The sequence below is a fragment of the Pituophis catenifer genome, unplaced genomic scaffold (genome assembly GCF_029215685.1).
Source record: "Pituophis catenifer annectens isolate HBS135680 unplaced genomic scaffold, rPitCat1.0.hap2 SCAF_7, whole genome shotgun sequence".
NCBI classification, from domain to species: Eukaryota; Metazoa; Chordata; class Lepidosauria; order Squamata; family Colubridae; genus Pituophis; species Pituophis catenifer.
The window spans coordinates 19,673,188-19,689,153 of NW_027256887.1; the positions used below are offsets into that span (position 1 = coordinate 19,673,188).

General features: G+C 39.0%; 1 protein-coding gene across 1 annotated transcript in view; it reads right to left on the bottom strand.

Moving 5' to 3' along the window:
* Positions 1 to 15,966, bottom strand: part of HDAC10 (histone deacetylase 10) — a 28,121-nt gene extending 12,155 nt beyond the window's left edge. Inside the window, exons 1-13 of the mRNA XM_070947254.1 lie at positions 15,902 to 15,966; positions 12,824 to 12,958; positions 10,254 to 10,350; positions 9,347 to 9,444; positions 8,677 to 8,781; positions 8,535 to 8,603; positions 7,849 to 7,975; positions 7,184 to 7,249; positions 5,733 to 5,792; positions 5,553 to 5,642; positions 4,867 to 4,973; positions 3,408 to 3,475; positions 1,090 to 1,375 (exon numbers count right to left, since the gene is read on the bottom strand). Of these exons, the coding sequence (XP_070803355.1) occupies positions 1,090 to 1,375; positions 3,408 to 3,475; positions 4,867 to 4,973; positions 5,553 to 5,642; positions 5,733 to 5,792; positions 7,184 to 7,249; positions 7,849 to 7,975; positions 8,535 to 8,603; positions 8,677 to 8,781; positions 9,347 to 9,444; positions 10,254 to 10,350; positions 12,824 to 12,958; positions 15,902 to 15,966 (1,373 nt within the window). The remainder of the gene's footprint in view (positions 1 to 1,089; positions 1,376 to 3,407; positions 3,476 to 4,866; positions 4,974 to 5,552; positions 5,643 to 5,732; positions 5,793 to 7,183; positions 7,250 to 7,848; positions 7,976 to 8,534; positions 8,604 to 8,676; positions 8,782 to 9,346; positions 9,445 to 10,253; positions 10,351 to 12,823; positions 12,959 to 15,901) is intronic.

Here is a 15,966-nt window from a genome sequence, read left to right on the forward strand (position 1 = left end):
CATAAATAAGCAGCACAGAGAAGCGTTCCTTCTTCCTGGTTTTTCCTGCTTCTTCCGGATTGATACCTGATTGTATCCTGTTGCTTACTGCGTATGGTACTGTATACCAAGAGTTACTAAAGTCTGTTTGCTTTGGTAAGGGAAGATACTTACTGGACTGATATTACTGTTTATGACCTTGGACTGTTTTACTTACACCGAGACTGTTATCTATAAAGTATTATTCTCACAAGAGCTGGACGTTTATCTCCTTCCCTGTGTGTTTCTGCTCTGCTCGTTGCACAAGCAACAAATACTTTTTACACACACCCTAACAATTATGTTAACTGCAACATTAATTAACCCATAGCAATTTCTTCTTGCAACATAATAGAAGGACTTTTGAATTCTGGATAAACAAATTATCACTGTGGGGAGGGTGGGGTTTTTTGTTTTTTGTTTGTTAATATGGGGATTTTTAAATGTTATAAGACGCCTGGAAACACCTCTGTGTGACTTTGGCAGCCTTACAATTTTGCAAAATAAATAAATAATCACAGGCCACTTCTAATTGATCTTCTACCAGTAATCCTTGATTTACGACCACAATTGGGCCCAAAATTTATGTTGCCGAGTGAAACATTTGTTAAGTAAGTTTTGCCTCATTTTGCAATCTTTCTTCCCACGGGTTGTTAAGAGAATCATTGCAGTTGTTAAGTTAATAACGCTGTTGTTCAGTGAATCTGGCCTCCCCATTGACTTTGCTTGTCAGAAGGTCACAAAAGCTGATCACATGACCCCAGGACACTGTTACTGTCATAAATATGAACCAGTTGCCAAGCATCCAAATTTTGATCACATGATCATGGAGAATGCTGCAAGTGTGAAAAATGGTCATAACTCACTTTTTTCAGTGCCATTGTAACTTTGAATGGTCACTAAATGAACTGTTGTAAGTAGAGGACTTCCTGCACTTTACACAAACAAGCTTTTGCTACCAATCCTTTTAACTGGAGAGGCTGAACATTCTTTTTCACCGAAAGCTGAATACTAAATATTTGGTTGTATCACGATACACCCAGTTTGGAGCCGGTGAACAGTATGGCTAACCTGATAGTAGTTTCGAACTCTTTCATATCCAGTCCCTTTGGAATGTGAACAGTTGGTGGGAGCAGGTGTGTGCCACTCTCATCAACAGCGGCTGCGGTTTTAATAGGAGGTTTCAAAGACAAAATGCTTTTCATATGCGTCTCCAAAAACCTATCTGTTTTGATGACTTCATTGACATCTCCCTTTCCAACTTCTTGAGGACTCAGGAGTTCCACATTGGTCTGTGTAAGCTCAGCTTTTTCTGCTTGACAGGATATAGTACTGAGATCTTGCACTGGAGTTGCATCTGGAAACAACAACAGAACACAGCCTGTCTCCATAGTGAAGACAAATTATCCTAGTTTTCGTCAAACCAGTGGCCTCCAGATCTGTTGGGATTACAACTCTCAAAATTCTAGCCAATTTATGGAAAGTTGATTATGCTAGTTATACTTGGGGCTTGGGTATTGCCACATTTTCCAATCTCTGAACAGATTTCCGGGGGGAGGGGGAAGCATTTAGCTCAGAAATGATTCGTTTAGTTCAAAATTTTAACATTATGGAACAGTAATGGGACATACTACCAATAATGGTGGACCTGCCCTAAAGCAGGCAAATATTGGTCGAGGGTCCAGAACTAGATAGTGGAAATTACAGGTTATAATATAGAGCTGAAACCAGAAGTTTTCTTATTGGGAATGAAACCAGATAAAATAACTAAGGAAAAATAGTACTTGATCCTCCACATCACTACTGCAGCTAGGATATTATACGCGCAAGAGTGGAAAAATGAATTAATACCCACAGAGAATAAATTGATTTGGAAAATTTTAGAATGCACAGAGGCAGATCGGTTAACGAAATTACTTAGGAACCAAAAAGATTCAGATTATTACGAATGTTGGAACCTATGGTATATTTGGGTGAAAGAAAAGAGAGGGAAATGAAATGGATCTTATCAGTGATCTAAATTGTATAGGGGCATATGTGTGTACGTTCGTTGCAATAACTTTGTATGTGTATATGCAAAGAATTGGTTTTTAAAAAATGGAAATAAACTTATTTTAATTTTTTTTTAACTTTATTGTTTTTAGTAGAAAACATATTAAAAATAGACAGTTTTTACATTTTTGTTGCCTAGTGTATAATATTTAACAATCCTCTTATCGTTGGAGCTATATACTATGATCTACAAGTCAGATAGATGGGTTGTGCCTACTTTGAAAATGAGTTGGAAGAAATGTTTCAAAGTAGAGGGAGCACACTACTTCATTAAAGCAGCTGGGATTTTCCCAACTGCTCCAAGAAAGATGATGATGTAGTTCCATTAATACAGAGGTGTCAAACTCATGTAGTCACAGCGGTGTCACGTGACACGGTGGGTTTCAATTTTTTTTACTACCTGTTCTGTGGGTGTCGCTTGGTGGGCGTGGCAGGGGAAGGATACTCTAAAGCCTCCATTCCCACCCCACTCCAGGGGAAGGATACTGTAAAATCTCCATTCCCTTCCCAATCCAAAAGGAGGTTACTACAAAATCCCCATTTCCTCCCTATCAGCTGGGACTCAGGAGGCAGAGAATAGATGTGGCCAGGGACAGTCAGAGCTGGTATTTACCAGTTCTCCAAACTACTCAAAATTTCTGCTACCAGTTCTCCAGAACTGGTCAGAATCTACTGAAACCCACCTCTAACGTGATATATCCCCCTTCGCTAAACCAGGCATTGGCGTGGCCAGCGCATAACGCATCTGGCCTGCGGGCTGGCAGTTTGACAGCCCTGCATTAATGAATCAAAGCATCATGTCCTTATTGCAACTCATTGTGCTTATGCTCCCACATTCTGAAAAACACTTCTTTGGTTGATATTTTTAAGTATGCAGTCTTTAAGTACATGCAGCATATTTTTAAGTACACTCAAATTTTTAAATTAATTCAACTCCAGTTATTTCAACCAAATATACTGTCATAATTATTCACGCTAAATTTGCCACCGACATCCTTTATATCGTCAATCTTTCATTTGACAATTCAGAAAGAAGAAGAATAACTTTAGGACAAGTTGTTAATTTATATTGACTAAATTAATTTAGTCAATATATTGACAATTTTGTGACTTTATCACCTGGCAATGTTAAAATTAGCCAATCTAGTTTATAATACTGCTTCTAAATTGAAATAGGAATTTGATGACTTGTTCTACTTAAAGATCTGCTTTGGAATATTTAAACTTGATGAGTGAGATTTCTGTGAATTAAGAAAAAGATAGACAGTAAACTAAATCCAGAAATGTTTTAATATCTGCAGAAATATATAAAGAAAAAAGGCAATTCCTGCCATTACCTTCATATGTCAAACACTTCCAATATGGCTTATGTGCAGCTCTCACATTCTGAATGGATTCTCTTGCACTAAAAAAGATCAAATGCATTAAATCTCTTTAAAAAATATTTTTAAACCTTTATATTTTTTAATACTAATTCTGAATTTCATTCAACAACAGGGTGAGCTCCCGCTCTTACCAAACTAGCAGTTCAAAAGCATGCAAATATGACTACTTCTTCAGTAGGAAGATAACAGCCTGCTTTGTGCTTTTGGAGTATAGCCACATGACTATGGAAAATGTTTGTGGACAACACTGGCTCCCTCGGCCAAGAAGCAGAGTTCAGCACAGCACTGCACCCTAGAATGGACACGACTGAAAGAGAAACCTTTACCTTTTTTCAAATTACCTATAACCACCTCCAAACAGTGAGGACTAATCCACTGCGCAAGTAAATACCTTGTGGGTAGATGCCTCCTGCACCAGTTTCAGAGATCTCATCCAATACTGCCTATATTTTATGCCATTTATCAAGAGAGTGTGTGAAGGTCACTAGAAATTCCCATTCTTTAGGGTAACACTTCTGTATGAGCTTCTGTCTTTGTCATTCAACGTTTAAAGCATGCTGGTCGGGGAATTCTGGAAATTGAAACCTACACATCTTCCAGCTGCCAAGATTGAGAAACGCTAGTTTAAAGATATGGTGGGCCATATGAAATCTTCAAATTAAAAAGATTATAACCTAGCCATGTCGTAATTGTACACCATTGTTCTCCTACAATTAAGGAGAACAGATTTAAGAACATATCTTCCTCACTGAGCAATGATTTTATGATGGAACAATGCAATATGGTTTATAGACCTAACACTAAAAGAACAGGTATATACCAAGTGTACATCCAATCTCTCCACTGTAAAATCTTCACAGGTTTGTCTACTACAAGTCATCATACAGAAAACTGTTAGAAGCTGCATTTAAATGCAGGGCTTGGGTAGACCAGTAAAAACCTAAATGCATTCTGGACTTTGCACTGTTGCCTGACTCAAAAGATCAAAATAGTGAAATCCTATGTACAGAAATGCTCACACAGGAATAAAAAAAATTCTGATAGTGGTTTCAATTGCGTGATCACCATTTTGCCTTTTTTGACAATCCCTTAGTGGAAATAATTTTGTAAGATTGTCCCAGCCACAGGCTTGTTTAGAACTGGCCTTTTGTCAATGCAGATCTATCTTTTTAGTTATTACATGCCTACACCAGTGGTGGGTTGCTACTGGTTCGCCCCAGATTGGGCGAACCGGTAGTAGCGGTGGCAGGAGGCTCCACCTACCTGCTCGGATGTCTCTGTGCCTGCGCAGAAGCTTCTGTGCATGTGCAGAACTGTTGTGCACACGTGAGAGTGCCCACGAGCGAACCAGTAGCGATGGGATTTGATTCCCACTGCTGGCCTACACACATGAACATTGTCATACATGTACCTTAAACATGGCATCATTTCACCAGACAAAGGAGGTAAAGGATCTCCAAGCAAAGCTTTTAGAGTCATGCAGACGGATTCAGAGAGTGACCGTAAGTGATATCCACCCTAAATAAAAACAAACCAATGTAAAATATAAAAGAGTATACAAAATTCCAAGCAACGATTAAGCAATCAACATCGATGTGTTAAATTATTAGAAAATTTAAAGAGTGGTATTCATAAGACACCAGCGTATGCTGGTTTCCAAACACCTGATGCAATCACTATTGAAAATAAGTAACCCCCCCAAAAAAAACTCATTTCATAAAGAAAGAAGTAAGATAATTGTAAGTAGTAATAGTATTATCTCAATATTCCAAAACCTCAAATGTTTTTATGATCTCTGGAATGGCCTAGGTGGCCTGGTTGCCAAGTACACAAAGTGAGGTCATATGACTGTGGGTGGGAGGGTGGCCATTGGAACTTCAAATTTAGGTTGTAAGTATCCCTCAGATAGGCCCATTGGAACTTCGATTGCTTGCTAAGCGATATGTCATAGGTCAAGGACTATCTGTATTCATAGACCAGTGAGCATCTGAGATTTGTGTCAATATGTAAATATTCATAATCCAAGAAAAATTTGAACAGTAACTATATTAAAAAGCATTTATTACGTTGGAAATAAGATTGTAATAAAATCCATACCTCTAAAACTGCACACAACTTTCCATTAGCTAAATTCATTAGAAAATGAGTAAGATGGGAAAAGCATTCTGGAGTCGCTTTCATCTGCCCCTAAAAACAAAATAAGCAGAAACAAAGACATTTTGTGATCTATTTTCATGGGAAAAAAGAAAGAAAAACAGTATCTAGAAAAGAGCTTACCTCTGGATCGCCTATTCCAGAGTCATATCCAGCAGAAATCAAAACAAGTTCTGGATCAAACTACAGTTGGGAAAAAAATCAACAGAGTTTATATTTTAGTATAATGTGCACATTATAAAGATGTTGCAAGTTGTAATTCATCAAGATCCGAAAAGTCACAGGTTCTCCAATACATATTTCAAGGCATGTCCAACCACCTAGTCCTTAAATTAATCAAGATTTGATTTCTGACCTACTGTTCCCTTTCGAACTTTTCATAAAACCTTTGAGCAGTTTTCCCTCAACCTCAGCTACTTTAAAATGTGTGGAATTCCCAGAATTCCCCAGACAATTGAAAAATGCTGACAAAAAGCAACCCACAAGTTCCCTGCTTTGATGCCTTTTTGCTAGAAGAATTTGCGTGCAAATAATCCCTCCAGTTGACCAATGTAGAATATGCAGGACCAAAAATTGTCTAATCAGACCTCACACATTCTTCACTCCTTGCTCATTTGTTTCTTGTCCAATTCGGTCCCAGTAGCAGTTTGAGTTGATAGATTTTCCATTCATTTTAAAACCATGGATCTCAAACAGACAGGGAAAAGTGAAGACCAAGGGCATTCTCATTACAGGTAATGAGCTCAAGTCACAATCATTTGTTTAGTGATTGAAGTTACAGCAGCAGTAAAAAAAAAAGTGATTTATGCTCCTATGGCCCTTGTAGCATCCTCATGGTCATGTGATCAAAATATGGCAACCAGCATGTGTTTACAATAGTTGTACCATCCTGGGGTCATGTAGCTTTGCTGGCTGAGGAATTCTGGGAGTTGAAGTCCACAAGTCTTAAAGTTGCCAAGGTTGGATGTAGATCACTATTTGCAATGTTCCCAACCTGCCTCTGACAAGCAAAGTCAAAGGGGGAAGCAGGATTTGCTTAATGATCATGTGATTCCCTTAACAGCCTTTGAAAAACAGGTAATAAAATGAGGTGTAGCTCACTAAACAACCTCCTTGCTTACTAATGGAAATTCTGGCCTCAGTTATGGTTACAAATTGAGGACTACCTGTAGCATTTCTGGAGCTATTTCTTTCACACCACTACAGAGATGTCAGAGAATTGGCTCTGTTACACAATTGTACAACAAGAGTTGTAACATTTGTGAAGGGGCTCATAGTCTTTTTAAAAAACAACAACTAGCAGCTCTCGTTATACAGAGATAATTGTAGCACAACAAATCTGGGGAGATCCCAACGGTAGCAAAAAAACCAAGAGTGTAGTACAGCTGCTGTCTTGGTTTTTGGGCCTTCTTCCTGCAGATAATCCTAAACGTAATTTTTTTAAAAAAGGAAATTGTTGCTTTTAAATAATTGAAGATTATTTCTGATACTATACAAAAGTATTTTACTATTGTATTCTACTTTGAAATAGCATCCGCAATTAGGGAGGAAAAGGTCCAGAATTCAAAAGTTACCTCAAAAGCTATTGGAAGCAAGACATGAAGAAATGCAGCCACATAATCTGAATTTCCCATTCCAACCTGCAAAACCAAGCATAATACAAAATAACAGTTCTTTTAAAACAGAAAAAAACCCAACAACCCCAAACTGCCATTATATGGGCCTATTAAGTCCACAAATATCTGTGGAAATCGTCTCTGGAGAGCATTGTGCTTCTCCAACAAATTCTAAATTGTATTCAGCAAACAGTTTTCTAAATCCCCAGGAAGGAAAACTATATGGACATTTTAAAATGTGTATTATGTTCCGTCTGACAATATACAATCTGTATTTTACTTTTTTAGCCTCAAATATTGCCCTCATTAATATTACCACAGTAATAAAACTGTTATTTTTCTTAAAAGTCTGTACTACAAATAAATTTTTTATAAACAGTAGAGTAGGAAAATGAGTGTTTTTATTAAATTACGGTATTTCAGCAGAAACCATGCTTCACTGTGCATAATTCATCAGCTGCATATGAGAACACAAATCTATTCTAATTACAAAATGAGTTCTGAGTTGACTGCAAATATGTATATTAGGTGTGTAAATGGAATTAAAAACAAAACTGCATCAAATGCATGACTGCTAGAGTTTAACATCTATTTATATTATAGTGCTATTAAACAACATTTACCTGATTCCAAGGGACATTTATGGTGAATCCTTTTCCTTTCCCCTGACCAACCGCATCATAATTAGACTCACTGAGCCAAGGCCAAAAGTTCTGGTGTTCAAACCGATGCCAGGAAAAATAGAGAACACTAACAAGAACAAAATAGTATTTAATGAAGTTGCTGATACACTAAGCAAACTACTCTCAGCAGTGCTTATTCCAGGACAGAATAGCTGAACTAGGTCTGAAATCTATGAATTTTCACTATTTTAAGTTTTCTATAAATTGATTTAAATATAGGGTGTTCTGGACGAGTTTAATTTTTCATAGTTATAGAGTCAGAGTAGTTTTTAAGATGTCACTAAAGTTTCCTGCAAAAATGTGGGGGTTGGTATGAGTGCCATCCATTTTGTAAATGTACCTCACAATAACATGTATACTTTTAATCAGTTGTTTTCATCTTTATTTATCTTTGAATAGGACCTCATCTATCACTTTAGTTCAACACTGAAGGGAGTTTTACAACGTTAAAAACACAGACTGTAAGATATAGGTTATAGCAAAATTAATACAATTTGCCTAAAAACCAAAATGATACATAATTGTGTAGTGAAAGCTATCAAAATATCTTGAGGCCTGCTGTCTGCTACTGAAGTTTATTGGTAATTCATTTCCAAAATAAAAACTTTTTGAAACTCATGCAGTACCTGGGGTCATCATCAAATGCATATTGAATTCCTTGTCCATGATGTATATCCCAGTCAACAATGAGGATCCTGCATGAACCAACAACATTCATTAAAAGGTAAGACCTTCAAAGATTTGTGATTTTAAATATATATACTTCACCTTTGCAAGCCGTATTTTCTCTGAGCATATTTTGCTGCAATAGCAACATTATTGAAGATACAAAATCCATTGGCTGCATTTCTTTGACTATGATGACCTGGAGGCCTGCAACCAAGCATGATTAAGTCAGTTAACCATAAACTATACCAAAGAACATTCACCTAGAGCAGGGGTCAGCAACCTGTGGCTCCCTGTCTCTTTGGGCCCTCTGCTGTGGCTCCCTATCAGGTGATCCCACCACTGGCTGGCTCCGCCCCTCGCCCTCCCCTCCCAATCACTCCTAACCTGGCCTGAGAAGGTAAGGGCGACAGGGGATGGAGAAGCAGCCAGGGCAGAGACAGAGAGATACAGAGAGAGGGGGAGAGAGAGACATAGAGAGATACAGAGAGAGAGGGAGAGAGGGGGGAGGGAAGGAGGGAGGGGAGAGAGAGAGATGTCAAAAGGATTTTGTGGTTTTTTTAACAACTGGTTCTCTGCCCTAATGACCGGCTGGGTAGGCGTGGCTGGGGGGGTCATGTGACTGGTAGAAGTGAGTGACATCGAGTTGGCCACGCCCACCCAGGTTTTGTGACTCCCGGTGTTTTCTTTTCTGTGGGAAATGGGTCCAAATGGCTCTTTGAGTATTTAAGGTTGCAGACCCCTGACCTAGAGAACAGTTCAATTTGGTTACCTTATTAGAGTCAAGCCATTACGGGTCTTTCCCGACATCACAGCATCTACCAGTTGCAGTGTTGCTCCCACAGCCACTTTGGCACAACGATATGTTGTCTGAAGAACAGAACAAGTTCATGATTCAAAGACTCTACTGCAGTTTCTGAGAAGAATGAATGAAGGCTGGAGAGATGGGAACAGATTGGCACTCTACAACACTGAATTTCCCCTCATTCAGGCATTGGGTATTAGAACTGTAATTCAAAGAAGCACTCAGCAGTCACCTTCTCCCAATTTACATTTCCAGGAGTAGGAGAACTAAGAAAGTAGGAATTTGGGGAGATGGGGAGAAGGATACATCTGGAGGAAGCTTGGAGTCTTGGCCATAAGAAAAGTTCCACCTGTTCAAAGGGACAAGTTTATGAACATATATTTAGTTCCAGGGAAGGCAGAACTGTGAGCCTGTAGAAACATTTTAAAGTTAAGGATGGCCATTGAAACCCATTTTGAGTTATTTAACAATGGCTAAATTTGGTTCCTTCTGCAAACATTAACAAAATGACTATGGTGTTCAGCATCTTACTCGTTACATAATTTGGATTAGAGATTTTAAAAATGGAGGGGAAAAAAATCTCCAAATCAGAAAAGGGCTTAGTGGTGGTAGCAACAGCAACAGATCCTTTTCAGGCCTTCCATAAGAAAGCTAAAAAGCCAAAATGACAGCTGCAACCATGTCATCAAAGACTCTCCATCTCCTCCAAAATGACCCTGGATCCTTGAGAAATATTTATGTCTTAAGAACAATATGTTTTAATTTTGAAGAACAGTCACCCCACAACTCTTTGGGTGGACAGCGGAATTTGGAGAAAACGGTTTATGACTAAGGTAAATTATATCTAGGAAGAATTCTCGATTAGGCTTCATACTGGATGAAAGTAAACAGCATCATATTCAGCAGAGACTTTTTGGAGCTCTTCTTTTTCCATTTTCTCAGTGCTCTTCACAATTTCCACATAATCCATACTGGAAAAAAAAAAAAAGAAATATGGTGTCACCCATAGACATAACGTAGGGTGTGAGCCAGCTGGCGCAGAGTGCGGCCGCGCAGGTTGTAATGGGAGCGACTTGGAGTTCCCATGTAACACCCCTCCTGCGCGAGCTGCATTGGCTCCCGGTGGTCTTCCGGGTGCGCTTCAAGGTTTTGGTTACCACCTTTAAAGCGCTCCATGGCTTAGGACCTGGGTACTTGCGGGACCGCCTACTACCACCAATAGCCTCCCACCGGCCGGTACGTTCCCATAGAGGGGGGCTCCTCCGGGTGCCGTCGGCCAAACAATGCCGACTGGCGGCCCCCAGGGGGAGAGCCTTCTCTGTGGGGGCACCTACTATCTGGAACGAGCTCCCCCCGGAGATACGGAGGATCCCGGATCTGCGCACCTTCCGTCGCGCTTTAAAGACCTTATTATTTCACCAGGCGGGCCTGGCCTAATCTTCTCCCTCTTTTATAAAACATTTTTAATTTTTAAATATCTTTTAGTATTTTATATATTCAATTTTAAAATTGGTTTTAAATAGTTTGGGGTTTTAATTTGTCTGGGCCAAAATTATTTAATTTGATTTTAATTCTACTTTTAAATTTTGTATGTATGTGTTTTACTGTTTGGCTGTGCACCGCCCTGAGTCCTTCGGGAGTAGGGCGGTATAGAAATCAAATCAAATCAAATCAATCAATAAATAAATAAAATGTTGCCGTCTCTATTACTCTGCTAATCAGGAATCTGGTTGCAGATAAAGTGACAGGACAGCTATTTATATAGAACAAGCCAACTGAGATCTGAGACAAGATGCTAAACCAATATGTATATAAACTGGGCTGATTGGAGGTTTATCTGTGCCCTCAGGGTCATCTGTGTTGGAAAAACCCTGAGGACACAGATAAACCTCCAAGTGCTTCAACAACCCGCTAAATGGATGCAGATGACCAGCTGTCTGCAAGGAATATCAATCCTTCCATTCCCCACTATCCTGTCAGAATTGAAGAAGCTTCTTTTTCAAAAGAAAAAACAAGAAAGTTGAGTTGCCTCCTGAAAAAAAGCACCTTTGGGACATCTAGGATGCATTGAATTTAGTAATACAAAATCACATTTCTTACTGATGCTTCATTCCTTACTGTGGCTCAGTTCAGCGCAACAATAAATCGCCCAAGTTTAAGAGACAGAGAATTAATGTCAGCCTTGAACTCATCCCTCGTTCTATTCAAACACATATTCCCTTTTTCCTCTTTTTTATGGAGTAATCTGAATAATTATATTTATATCAGTGTTGATGCTAAGAAACTGTGGGGAGTGGAAAAGCTGGGAGCCATTAAAGAGGAGATGATGGTCTGGTGCCATAGCTAAGGGAAGCAGGGGAGAGCTCCTAGAAGACAAGAGAAAATTCATTGGAAGGGTAATTTAAATATTCAGAAATCAAGGTTTAACTGAAGAACATAGAATCTAGAATAATAGGGTTGGAAGGAACTTTAGAGGTCTTCTAGTTCAACCGTTGCCCACGGCAGGAGATCCTATTCCATTCTAGACAAATAGCTGTCTAGTCTCTTCTTGAAAACTTCCAATGATTGAGCACCCACAACTTCTAGAGGCAAGCCACTGATCGTTTTCATTGTCAAGGAAATTTCTCCTTAATTCTAGATTGGATTTTTTAATGAATTTCCTCTGGCTACTTCTTGTCCTGACCTCAGGTACTTTGGAGAATAAATTGACTCTTCTCTTTGACAGCTGCTCAAGACTGGAAGACTGCTACCATATCCTCATCCTTAGACTAGACATACTTAGTTCCCTCAATCGTTCATCATATGGTTTAGCCTTCAGTCCCCTTATCATTTTGTTGCTCTACTCTCCATTCTTTCTAGGATCTCAACAGAATCCACTTCTGAATGGCATGTTACCTCTTTGCAGCTTGCCCAGCAAATGACCTTTTCTAGTTATCAGGATAATGAGCTTAATGACCCATATGCTCAACAAAAACAAACAAAAAAACCCCAAATCCCATAACTTTAACCTTAGATTGTCTACTGTAGACCTCACCTCATTCCTTAGAGGTCTGTAAGGGGCATGCATAAGCGCACCAGCGTGCCTACCATCCCTGTCCTAATGTTTCTTTTTATTCATATCCATTTTATGTATTCATAATTATGTTTACACTTGTATCTGTTATCTTATACATGTTTGACAAACTAAATAAACAAAAACTCCAGATTACAAAACAAGAGATAAAGAGAATCTCTTTGTGCATATGCTGGGAGAGGTTTATATACAGTAGAAGTAGTGTGTAAAAGTTTTACACTGGAGTGTAAAAGCTTCTTTATCTATAGGTTGATATTTTGTTTGCTGCTTTTTGCCTGATTCTTCCCTTGCAATCTATTCCATACTGGAAAATTTTCCTGAAATTAAAATATTCCTAGCTTTTGGTAACTATCTAATTACTCAGAGCATACCTGTGAATCAGCATGATTTCACTCTCAGTTCCTTCTCTGGCAGAGACCGAAATGCATCTTTCAATCAGGTTATAGTGCTGAAGGCGGCCATAGCAGCAAGAAAGCCGTTCAGGGACCTCCACCTCACATGTTGGGCTAAAAATGAGACCACGAGTTGGGTTCCCAGTTAAATCATTAGAAATCTATGTTGCAGCTAAGAAAGAAGATACTTTTGATTATTAGAAAGAAAAAAAACTGAAGGAAGGAATGTGACCTTTAGTATAGTATTGATAATGAAATACCTCAGATATTAACTAAAACCAGAGGTGAAATGCTCCTGGTTTGGAGACCGGTTCGACTGAACTGGTAGCAATGGCGGCCGGTGGTTCAGAGAACCGGTAGGAATGGTGGCACGAGGCTCCGCCCACCTGCCCGGTTGTTTCTTCCTGGTTTTAACCAGGAAATAACCTTTTTTTACCCTCTGCACATGCAGAGGGTAAAAAGAGCAAGACAATTAACTTTGCCATGATACTCCTGCCTTAGACAGGAGATTGGACTAAAAGACCTCCAAAGTCCCTTCCAACTCTATGATTCTATGATAACAATGGACCAGTATTTCTAAGCCTTGGCAACTTGAAGATGTGTGGACTTCAACTCCCAGAATTCCCCAGCTATCATGTCAACACATGTTAAAGTTGTCAAGGTTGAGAAGCACTACAATGGATTAAGCAAAATCAAAACCAGATTTTCTTTTTGAAGCATGCAATAGTATCCACAGCAAGGGTGCATGTATCAGCATCAAAGCCCCTCTCCTTTTGCACATGCAGCAACGATGCACAAACATACAAAAGATGCAGGTTTCTGATCATGATGCTCCATTGACTGATAGGGGCGGCTATAGAAATTGAATAAATAGAAATAAACTGCAGTATTGGTCATTAGTATATTTCATGCATGTAAAAAATCTGCACGTGCATCATAGCACACGAGCACCATCTAGCCAGCCTGGCTGACCTAAAAAAAAAAAAAAAGCTAAGTAGGGACCAAGGCACCAGTGCTTTTTTGAGTGAGCACAAAATCCCAAATTGTATGGAAATCAACATCATATAAGGATCAAATCTCATTATAGCAGGGTATCACACCAGGTGAAACAACACCTATTGATCTTGAAGAAAGCTAAGCAGAGTCACATCTGGTTGGAATTAAGAGTTCCTTTGTTAATGTTTATCAGAAACAAAAACCAGCATAAAACAAATGAGCATTTTTAGTAGGAGTGTGTACATCAGCAACATGCATCATAAACAGAGTACAATAAAGCCTTATCAATAATTGTTGAACAAACAAAATTTTCCAGTGGTGCAATAAACATAAATCATGAAACCACACCAGTCAGCAACAGGACAAAAGAACAGATTGTAATCAATAATGTTCCCTTATTGCCTTTTGATCTAATTTTATCGGCTGCAGCACAGAATCTGGTCTGGTCTTTATAAGCTAGCCGGAGAATCAAGGAAGAAAGATCTGATTCTCTTTATTTATAAAAAGATTTTCAGTCTTTAGATCCTGGCATAGTTAAAAAAAAAAGTGAGAATGTCTCCATCTCCTCAGAACCACAGGTATATTATTAAATCTTTCCTGGAGCACAGCTGTGGGGACCACAGTGACATGCATGATTAATGAAGTTCTGTGGAACTTTGGAATTGATAGCTAACTGATCAATGTGCCTAAAAAAATATTATTGGGAAAAAGTCTCAGAACTGTCTGTAAATTCTGTCAGAATAAACCATTATTCTTGGTTTCCTCTAACAGCAGAAAGGGCATCATTGTGTCCCTCCCCCAGAAGAAGCCTAAGTGTCAGGATCTCAGGTTAGCTATTCTTCAACTTCCTCCAACAATGTTACTTCAGAAAGTGATACTTACAAGGCTAAGGAAAGAAATATAAGATCTAGTTTGTATTTGGATGGGACACCCATGATTAGGAAATCCTAAAGCAGACCGAGATGTCAAAAAGAGAATCCAGAAGGAGGCAGTGACAAGCCACTTCTGTATTCCTGCGAAGAAAAACCATGACTGGGTCTTTGTAGCCCAAGTTAAGGAACTTTTTTATGTCAAAGACAGGCAGTCAGTGCATCTCAGGGCATCTTATTTAAATGCAGATGAAATAAGCCATGTTCAAATCATCCCGTAACCACCAAAAGTAACATAAATTCTACTTGTTCTGGTTATTTTGTCTCAAATGCTTTAAAAGAATGCAAAAGCATTCCATTCTTTATGTACATGCAACTGCAGCAAATATATAAATGTTGGGAAAGTAGAAAGTTATGCGAAAGAAACACAAAACAATTTCATATTAATTAGGATAGGTACAGTATAAATTGAAGCAGAGGGTCTGACAGGTTTTCAAGATTGTGTAATCTGTCAAGATCAGGAAATAGAAATTGCTAGGAATCTTGAAATGTATCTTAATGTGGTTAGAAATTTCACAATTTATACCTAACGGTATCAAGTTGGAATTGTTTTAAGTTTTGTTCTACTTTCCCAGGACTCAAATATCCTTTCTGTAATAGTTTGGCATTCTTTCTTTTCCCTGAATCAAACACGCATGCAGGTAATCCTTGCTTATAGACCACTCACTCAGCAACCATTCAAAGTTGAAACTATACTCAATGAGGGATACTTATAATTGACGCTCTGGGTGAGTGCAATTGGCTTACTTGAACAGTTTCACTGTCCAGCAAGCATCTGATCATGATTTGTGACCTTCCGTGCCAGCCTCCCATAAGGAAAGTCAGAAGGAATGTCACAAGTCACTCTGGCATGTCCCCATCCCCTATCTTCTTGCACACTGTGCTATGCCTTCCTTCCCTGGGCCTTGCTGCATTCACACACACATATCTGCATCCCAGCATCCTCTCCCCCAACTTCTGCACATCCTGTCCCAGGCCTCCCCCACCCAGGCAGTTCTGGTTCTAACTACCATTGTAACTCAAGGACAATCTGTATCTGTAATTCCCTTTTATTGCAAAGTAGAGGTTTCTTAAATGAAACAACAACAACAACAACAACAACAACAACAACAACAACAAAAGCTGTACTTACTCTTCCCAAAGTAGCTTATGGTTGATCATTTCACCATCGTAAACCAAGGCTGTTCCAGTTGCCAT